Source organism: Crocodylus porosus, unplaced genomic scaffold, assembly GCF_001723895.1.
Source record: "Crocodylus porosus isolate Cpor-Errol unplaced genomic scaffold, CroPor_comp1, whole genome shotgun sequence".
Lineage (NCBI taxonomy): Eukaryota > Metazoa > Chordata > Crocodylia > Crocodylidae > Crocodylus > Crocodylus porosus.
In genome coordinates this window covers 1,804,920-1,814,020 of record NW_017728947.1, presented here as the reverse complement: position 1 = coordinate 1,814,020, position 9,101 = coordinate 1,804,920, and the positions used below count along the sequence as shown (strand labels likewise).

The 9,101-nt window shown below is 58.5% G+C and overlaps 2 protein-coding genes across 9 annotated transcripts in view; both read right to left on the bottom strand.

Annotated features, from left to right (window-relative positions):
* Positions 1 to 9,101, bottom strand: part of LOC109320799 (AP-2 complex subunit alpha-2) — a 621,923-nt gene that overhangs the window by 509,447 nt on the left and 103,375 nt on the right. The window lies entirely within an intron of this gene.
* Positions 2,037 to 9,101, bottom strand: part of MED25 (mediator complex subunit 25) — a 15,154-nt gene continuing 8,089 nt past the window's right edge. For 2 of the 4 annotated variants that reach the window (XM_019551070.1, XM_019551072.1), the window contains 13 exons: positions 8,813 to 8,943; positions 8,636 to 8,726; positions 7,769 to 7,953; positions 7,461 to 7,598; positions 7,262 to 7,347; positions 6,901 to 6,958; positions 6,038 to 6,145; positions 4,514 to 4,702; positions 4,279 to 4,383; positions 3,949 to 4,023; positions 3,488 to 3,715; positions 2,746 to 2,938; positions 2,037 to 2,267 (listed from right to left, as the gene is read on the bottom strand). In XM_019551070.1, coding sequence (XP_019406615.1) covers positions 2,158 to 2,267; positions 2,746 to 2,938; positions 3,488 to 3,715; positions 3,949 to 4,023; positions 4,279 to 4,383; positions 4,514 to 4,702; positions 6,038 to 6,145; positions 6,901 to 6,958; positions 7,262 to 7,347; positions 7,461 to 7,598; positions 7,769 to 7,953; positions 8,636 to 8,726; positions 8,813 to 8,943 — 1,697 coding nt within the window. In that variant the 3' untranslated portion in view covers positions 2,037 to 2,157. The remainder of the gene's footprint in view (positions 2,268 to 2,745; positions 2,939 to 3,487; positions 3,716 to 3,948; positions 4,024 to 4,278; positions 4,384 to 4,513; positions 4,703 to 6,037; positions 6,146 to 6,900; positions 6,959 to 7,261; positions 7,348 to 7,460; positions 7,599 to 7,768; positions 7,954 to 8,635; positions 8,727 to 8,812; positions 8,944 to 9,101) is intronic. The other 2 variants (XM_019551071.1, XM_019551073.1) reach the window with 2 other exon arrangements.

Sequence of the window (9,101 nt, the reverse complement as noted above, 5' to 3'; positions counted from 1 at the left end):
ACACACACACACACACACACACACACACACACACACACACACACACACACACACACACACACACACACACACGACGGCAGGAGCAGGGAGGGGTGTCCCTGGGGCTGCTAGAAGAGCTGTGCCCAAGGGTGGATGTGAGCCCAGGGTTAAGCATGGTACAGGGGTACATAAGCTCAGGGGACTGGGCTATATCTCTGTGTTGGGGTCCTGGGATCCCTCTGCTCTAACCCCACTCTCCCCTCCCTTCAGGTCTAGATCCTCCAGGTATATGCTAGGAGGGATGAGACTCCTCTCTAGCTTACTCTGTCAGCCATACAGTTGAGGGCAAGCAAAACTCAGAGGCATCTAAACCCCAAGCCTTTGGGCTTGGGGGTTTGCATGTAGGATGCCTGGTAAAGGATTTGGAAGCATCTGAAACCCTAGGCAGGGGTGAAGGATGCTTGCCGGTAACAGGGCCACATACAGTTCTTGAATGAATCGTGGATTTGGAATTGATTTGACAGATGTGACTTTGGACACAAAAATTTTTCCTTAAAAAGACAAATAAACAAACAAAAAGGTATATGCCAGGAGGGATCTGTACATGGGGACCCACAGGGTGGCAGCATGCTCCAACTTGGGGGTGGGGAAGAGGCGGCAGTTCTACTGCCCCATACAGGATGGAGGAGCAGGGGGAAGGCGGGAGGGGGGTCAGCACCCACCTGCTCTTCTCACTTGGTACCAGCTCCCCCAGGGAGGTAGGGCAAGGCCCTTGCTCCATGCCTACCCTATGCCCAATGACCCCAACTGGGGGGGGGGGGGAAGGGGTCAGGCAGGAGAGGCCCTGTGTCCCATCCTGGTGCTTTCTGCCAGCAGAGGGTGCTGCAGCTGGTGCTGCTCCTGTTAGTAGCAGCTGCAGCCCCAGGGGCCACCCGTGGGCATCGCCTGTGCCGACCTGTCAACACCACAGTGGCTGCTGAGAAGGAAGCCTGTCCCCTGTGCATCACCTTTACCACAGCCATCTGCAGTGGGTACTGTCAGACTAAGGTGAGGCCCCTGGGGTGGGGATAAATGATGCCCAGGGTGGCCAGGCAGTGGGGCCTAGCAGTACTTCAGGAGGGGTATGGGGACACAGGGGAGGGGGAATGGGCAGCAGCAGATGAGGCAGGGTTGTGGGGCAGGCAGGGTCTGTAGGGAAGCTGGCACTGCAGTGATGGGCATAGGCTGGGCAGGGAGATGAAGGGCATAGGAGAGGGGAGCAGGCTGGGCAGGGGGGTGATGTGTGTGTGTGTGTGGGGAGGGGCTAGGGCACAGTACCACCCATGGCCTCCCTCCCTTTGCCCCCAGGAGCCCGTGTACAAGAGTGCGCTGTCACCTGTGGCCCAGCATGTGTGCACGTACCGTGAGGTGCATTATGAGTCACTGGTGCTACCTGCCTGCCCACCTGGCACCGACCCCACCTTCACCTACCCTGTGGCCCTGAGTTGCCACTGCAGCCTCTGTTCCATGGACTCCAGTGACTGCACCGTCCAGAGCATCGGACCCGATTTCTGCAGCGCCCGCGGAGGCTATGCCTAGACTTGGCAATAAAGCATCCCCACAGCAGCCCGGCTCCACATCCATCTGTTTGCCTTTTGGTACAGGAGCAAACAATTCCAGGCCTCAAACCTGCCAGACCCTCACTCCCCATCCTAGAGCTGGAAAAGAACCCAGGTGTCTGAGCTCCCAGTTCTTACTGTAATCCACCAGCCCTCAATTCCCCTCCCAGAGCTGGGATAGTATGTAGGGGTCTGGCCTCCCAGCCTAGAAAGTTAATCCAGGTGTCCTGGCTCCCAGCTCCCACTACTGTAACCCATCAGACTCCACTCTGCTCTCAGACATGGGAGAGAATGCAGGCTCCTAGGCTCCCCTACTGCTCTCTTCCCTACTGCTGTAATCCCCTAGAAGATGGGATTGCTGGGTACACAGTGTGGGAGAGAAAGCAGGACTCTTTGAGTTCCAGGTTGGCTGTGGGAAGGGGTAGTACTATGATAACATGATCAAGGAATGCCTTGGGGTTGGGAAAAACAGGTGGTTTAATGAGAAGTGCAAAAAATATATGGTACAGAGGAGTGGAGGGAGTCACACCCCTCTATGGGAGCAGGGTGGGAGGGCAGGGCTGTGCCACTCCCACCCTGCTCATATCAGGTCCATGAGGATGTCGTCCTCCATGACACTGGGAGCCTGGACCTGCTGCAGCCCCGGCTGGGGAACAGGGCCCCGGGGCCCAGGGTTCATCAGCATCTGACCTGGGGAGGGGAGAAAGCAGGTGAGGGTTGGTGTGGGGGGAAGGTAGGGCTGTTTGTACAGGGCTCCCTTGCCCAGTGCTGAGATGCAGCTGGCTCTGGGGTGGGGCACACAGGGGGCTGGTTATATGGCCTGCCTCCCCTGAAATGCAGCTGGCTCTGGGGTAGGTTGTTTTGCAGTTCTGATCATACAGGGCTCAGTGCAAGAGCCAGCCACCTCTGGGGTGGGTGCAACAGTGGTGGCTATACTGAGACCCTGAACCTGGCACTGAGATACAGCCAGCTCTTGGCTGGGGACCTGTCAGGGGGCTGGTTATACAGGGACCCCTCATCCAGCACTGGTTCTGACACAGGGCATGCTGGGGGCAGGTGAGGGGGCCCTGTATAACCAGTCACCAAGATGCAAGTCTCTGGGGTGGAGCACGTTATGAAGGTGCTCACGCAGGGCTTGCCAGTCCATGCGCCCACCCTGCCCACTTACCTGGCAGTGGTGCCCGTGGCGCCATCTGTCCTGGCCACTGCTGTCCAGGGCCCTGATGCATGAGAGGCTGCCCAGGCAACTGGAGCTGCTGTTGCCCCAAGGGCTGCCCCATTGGCTGGTGGGGCAGCATGCCCTGGCCCGGTTGCTGGAGGTGATGCAAGGGCTGTTGGGACTGGGGAACGGCTGCCTGGGGCTGCAGGGGGGAGGGAGACGCACTGGAATAGGAATGGGGCACTAGGCATTGCAACTCTCCCCACTTCCCAGCTGGACCTGATATCAGTGCCTCCCCACCAAAGCAGATGTTCCCATCCCTCCCCCACCCACCAGGGAGAACAGAAACTTGGAGCTGTGTGTGGATGGGGAGGGTATCCAGGGGCGCAACCCCCAACTCCATACCAAGCATGTTGACAGGGCTAGGCCAGGGCACAGACAGGGTCACCCTCTGCTGGAGGTGGGGCATGGATAGCCAAGCCAGTGGGCTGAAGATGGAGGCTGCCAGGACACCTTAGAGTTGGGAATGATACTGGGAGCATCCCAGTGTGGGTAGGGACTGGTATGGGGAAGCTTCAGGCCTGGCAAGCAGTTTGGAGGCCCCCACAGTAGGCCAGAGTTGGAATTGGAGGGGGGGGGGAAGCAGGTTAAGGGGTCTCCTAGGCCCCTCAGAGTGAGCAGAGGTTCATTATAGGGGTCCACTGGAGTTCCAAGGGGGACAAGGATCCTCTCCCCAGGTTTAAATACTCACAGGTTGCTGGCTGAGAAGGAGGCTGCGGAGCTGGGGGTTGGCACCAGGGTTCTGGGGTCTCAGCAAAGCCCCACCCTGTGTAGGCTGTGGGCCAGCCTGGGGGGCCCCAGGTGCTGGGGGAGGTTGGGGGGGGGCAGGGGCTGTGGGTTGCTGCTGCGGCTGAGGCTGGGGTGGGGCCTGCGGTGGCTGCTGTGTAGCTGCTGTCTGCTGCTGGACCCGGAGCTGCAGCTGCAAAAAAAAGAGGGGGTTGGAGGGTAGATTACTCAGGAACCAGCCCCTGCCTGCCCTTAGGGGAATAACGTCCTCCCACAGCCTTGTCTCAGCACAAATCCCCTTAAGAAGCAGCAACCAGAGCTCAGAGACCTGCTGGGCTGCGGCAGGGGAAGGGTGGAAGGATCACCCACCACCAAAATCTACTCCGCTCTCCCACCAATCTCCTCCCAGTCTGGGCAGGGACTCACTAGACTCTGTTGTCGCTGCTGATCATCCATGATGCCCACCTGGGACATCCCAGGGCTCACCTGCTGGCCAGCCATCTGGGGGGAAGGGCAGGGATCAGCTTATGGGGACAGCATTTGGTTACACCGGTCAGTAGCACCTCCCCCACCCCAATCAAACCAAGGAATCACTGACCTTCATGCTGCTGCTCTCCCATTACTGAATTTTCTTAAATACCCCCAGACTCCCCCAACCCCACACCATCAAGACAGCTCTTCCAAAGACGCACCCCCACTCCACTCAGCAACCCCCTCCCCACCACCACTGGTTCGGCAGAATGCCCCCATCCTTACCTGCTGCTGGACTCCCTGTGCGACGGGCAGGGCTCCTGGCTGCTTGGGCAGGAAGGGCTGGGTGTTGGGCACTGGTGCTGAGCCCAGGGGCTGGGAGCTGCTCAGCTGCTGTGTGTGTGTGGGGGGGGGGGGGGAAAGCAATGAGAAGTGGAAGATGGTTGGGTAGGGAAGCCCCCTAAGCTGGAGGGTTGAGGAGGGAGGCTGAGGGGGGGGAAGAGGGGCAGGGGTGTCTCACACTGCGCTGCTGCTCGATCTTTTGCTGCTGAACCTGCTTGTGATTGGTGATGACCTGGCGGATGCCGTTGACAAAGCCGCTCTGGTCGTACGGGATCAGCCCCATAAAGATCTTCTTCTTGGAGGAGTACAGGAGCATGAGGACCCGCACCTCACAGGGTGTGGTGTGGGGGAAGTGCACGCAGCCCGCCTGCCAATGAGATGGGTGGAGGGGGTCAAGCCGTGCTCCTCAGAAATAGGTCATGCCCCCACCTGACCACTGTCCTGCGCGGAAGAGGGTGAGGTCCCACCCACTGGGACAGCGACAGCCCCAGCCCCAGCCCCAGCGGAATAGGCCATACTGCCAGCTAGCCACCATCCTGCAATGGAAAGGGTCAGGCATCATCCACTGGGATAGGCCCTGCTGCAAGGAATAAGTCACCCCCTAGGTGATAGCTGTCCTGTACCAGAGAGGTAGACCCCATCCACTGGAGCTAGACCCCACCTCTGGGATAGGCCCCACTCCAAAGCAATAGACCACACCCAAAAGCTGGTTACTGCCCTGCACTGGAAAAGGTTAGATCATGCCCATTGTGATTAAGCCCTGCCCTGAAAATATAACATCCACCTCCCTTCCAAGAAGCCACTTTGCAAGGGAGCAGGCAGGGAAAGTGCAGGCATTCCCCTGCAAGGGAGATTGGGGGGGGGGAGGGGGGGGGCGGCACATGAGGCCCCATCCCCTTGAGAAGGCCCTGTCCGCTTGGGGGAAGCCCTTCTTACTACAGAGTCAGGCCATTTGTGAGGTGGGGGAGGGCAGCAGCCTCAGGCAATACCCCTAGGATAAGCTCTGCTCTCTCCTATACACCCTGCTTGCAGGGGGAACATCTGATCATGCCCATGGCCCCCCACAGGGATACTGCCTCACTAGAGAAGTTTGGGGGAGGAGGGGAGCTTCAGAGCCCTTATGCAATAGGGGCAGGGTTAGACTCCACCCCTGTGATAGGCTCTGCTCACCACCACTTGCAGGGTGTTGTGTGGTGGGGTGGGAATCAGACCCCACCCCTAGGTCAGACCTCCCTAACCCAGGGCCCCTTGCCCCTCTCCCACAAGAAACATTCCCAAACCCTGGCCCTCTACATTGTGGCACTAGCCAAGAGGTTCCTGTGTGCACAGCTCTGCAATGCACTAGAGCCAGCCACATCTCTGCACTGAGCAAGGGGTCTCTTGTCCCTTCAAAACTTCCCCTAGAAGGGGGCAGGGGATAACTCCTTGGGGCCCTGTAGATCCTAGGGCCAGTCCCCAGGGTCAGTGGGAGCAGCAGGCACTGGGGTGAGGAGGAACACAGATGTGTGTTCACACATGTCTCTGCAATAGATGCTGCATGAAAAAGTTAAGGGAGGAGGGTCACCAGCTTAGATGTCCCATATGGGCTGGGGGAGAGGAGAGGGAGGAGATAGGGAACAGGAGGTACCCTGGGTGGGGAAGGGGCCAAGATGGGGCATAGCCAGGAGGCAAGGGGATGGGGGGGCAGAGGTCAGTCTCTTACGAAGCCATTGCCCATGATGCGATACAGCCCCTTGAGAGACTCCAGGTCCTTGTTGGTGAAGTTGAACTGCACCATGCGCGAATTTCGGAAGAGGGGCCCCAGTGTGGTCTGTGAGGAGGGAAGGGAGTTAGTGCCATGCCATGGCCTGCTCCCCTCTCCCCACCCAAAACATACCCAAGAAAGCGAGAGGGGGGAGAAGGAACTGTGCTGGGTCATGCACCTCCTGTGTGCAGGCATCATTCAGCAGGCACGTACCCTCCCATCAGTGCTCCCTGCCACCCCAAGTGTTAATCAGCAGAGTTTGAAATTACAGAGCAGTTGGGCTGGAAGGGAACTGCAGAGGTCACATCTAGTCCAACCCCCTGCCTCAGGCAGGATCAGCCCTAGCCAAACCATCCCCTACAAATCCATCATCTAAACTCTTTGTAAAACATCTGTCAGCCCTGACACAACACAAAACATCACAGCTGAACCTGCCACAGGTAAAGCAGGGACCACAGCAGTCAACATCCTGCTGCTGTAGAAGGTTGTTAATATATACTTGAGAGATCGCAGGTAGAGGCTACACCCCCTACCAGAGGAAGGCAACCCCCCATCCCCAGTCTATACCAATCTGACCAGGCAGGAAAGGCTTAAAAATACCCTGACATGTGTAGCAGAAAGTGGGAGGGGACAACCAGCAAAGCCCAGAAACCTGGGAAGTCCCCATAGCAGAATATGGACATAGTTACACCTAAATCATCCCTGACCAAGGACTGTCCAGCCTCTTTCTGAACACCTCCAGGTGACCCCTCTGATGCTTGGCTCCCACAACAACAGGAGGCTGCCTTCTCCATCCCCATCTCAATTTCCCCAGGACTTACTAGCAACTGCTGTGGGATTAGCTGCATGATCAGCTTTTGGGGCCACTGGTCTGTTTTCCTGGGAAGTCGGGAGGGTGGCAGTTAGTGAGAGAAAGGACCTCCCTTCCCCAGTACCCTCATGCCACAGCCCTGCTACCACTCACTCTATAGCTTCTACCCTTTCCCACTAGCCCCATCCCCTAAACCCCAACATCTCCATAACCCCACACTTGTCCCACTCGGTAACCCCACCCCCAGACCTTCAACCCCATCCAACGTACAGCCCTCCCAGCCCCAATGACCATGTCCCCTCCCCCCAACAATGAGATCAGTCTGTCAGAGCCACTTCTGGATGTACAGACATGGATAGAGAAACACTCACAAGTTCTCCCCAGGATTGACAAACACCTGGCAGGGCAGTGAGCGGGTCAGCTTGGTGTTGGAGTCCACAGAGGCTGGCTTGGGCTTCTGCAGGCAGATAGAAGATTGGACAGAAAGACAGACAGACAAGGGAGGGGGAGAGTCAGAGATGCTGGCACCAGGCTCCTTCCTCGGCCCTCTCCCAGGCTGAACACACTCACCTCCTGCCACTCCAAAACGCCACTCCAGGCCACCACCTTGTTGGCGACTGTCTGTTGGGCCCCGGGCAACTGGGCAGCCCCAATCTGGGAGGCTGCTGGTTGGGCCACACTCACCCCACTGGGGGCCACACTGCTAGGCTGTGGGGGGACAAGACAGCATGGTCACGTCTGGCCTAGAACAGGCCCTGCCAGTGCCCTCCCGCTGGAGGGAAAAGACCCCAGCCTGTGCCCCTACTCTAGGGCTGGATCAGAGCTGGCACTCCCTAGTGGGGAAAAGCCCCTCAGCTCCCTGAGGGGACTGTACCTACCATAGTTGGGGTGCCAGGCTGAGGAGGGGGCTGTCCAGGTGGCTGGGGCAGCAGGCCAGAGCCAGAGGTGACAGTGGAAACGAGGCTGGGCTGGGAAGATGGTGGCATCTTGGGGGCCATGGGGGGCACGGAGCCAGCAGGGAGGGGTTGGGCAGGTCCCTGGGTGAAGGCCGTTGGCATGGGAACTGCGGGGCAAAAGCAGGGAGGTGACTGGGGAAGGCAGAGAGGACCCTCTGCCCCTCCCACATCCAAGACATCCCATTTTGTCAGGACCTCCAATTCTTTCTAAGACCCCTTCCCAGAATCCTCCAGGGCTCCCCCAGCCCACCCCAAGACCTCTTGTCTTCCCCGATTCCCAGCCTGGCATGCCCAGCCACTACATGCCAGGGCTTTGCCCCTCTCCCACTGCCAACTTCATCCCACCTGGGGACCCTTCCCAGTTCCATACCCCCCCCCTCAATCCCCATCAGTTCCCAGACCTCCCACAGTACACAATGCTTTGAGTGTGCACATGGAAACTGAAGCCTGACTTCATTTCTTGAATCTACCAAAGGCAACTAATCCTTAGTTTTGCTTTATATTCAAAACAGTGAGTCACTCTCGGCCACCGTGGCAGCACTCTTACCCAAGCCTGGGGCTTGGATCAGTTCACTGAAGGCTGTGTGTGGATGGACACCACACCCATGCCCAGATCTTCACCCCCTCCCTACACACTTGGGGAGCTCCCCGTGACCATCCAGGCACCTCACCCCACCCCACCCCACTCCCTCCTTTCTACCCCAGGAAACCCCCCTTGCTGTCAGTTCCCAGGATCCTCCCTACCCCAGAACATCTCCCCCTTCCCTTCACTCTAGGGTGGGTACTCACAGCGTGTGATGCCAGCTTTCTGGTTTTTGGCAGCCTCCACTGCAGACTGTGCAGCAGCTTGGGCAGCATTGAGGGAGTTGGACGGGGTTACCTATGGGGCACAGCAGGGTGAGATGGGAGAGGAGGCCAGGAGCCAGGATGTCCCTCCTCCCCCAGCCCTGGTGGGTATTGACATACCTGGTAGGGCTGCGAAGCAGATGGCAGAGGCTGTTGGGGGGGCGGTGGCAGCTGGGGGGGCACTGTGGGAAGCTGTGGCTGGGGAACAACCTGCTTGGGCTGGATGGTGTTGGAGGCTGTACTCCCACCTACTAAAAGGAGAAGGGAGAGGTCAGCAGGCAAACTAGTCAGGGGGGATCAACAGGCACTGGGGAAGTCCCTGTTCCCCTGAGCACTGCCAGGAGTGACCAGGAATAATGGTCACAAGCTGGTAGAGGGTAGATTTAGGCTAGATATCAGGAGGCGCTGA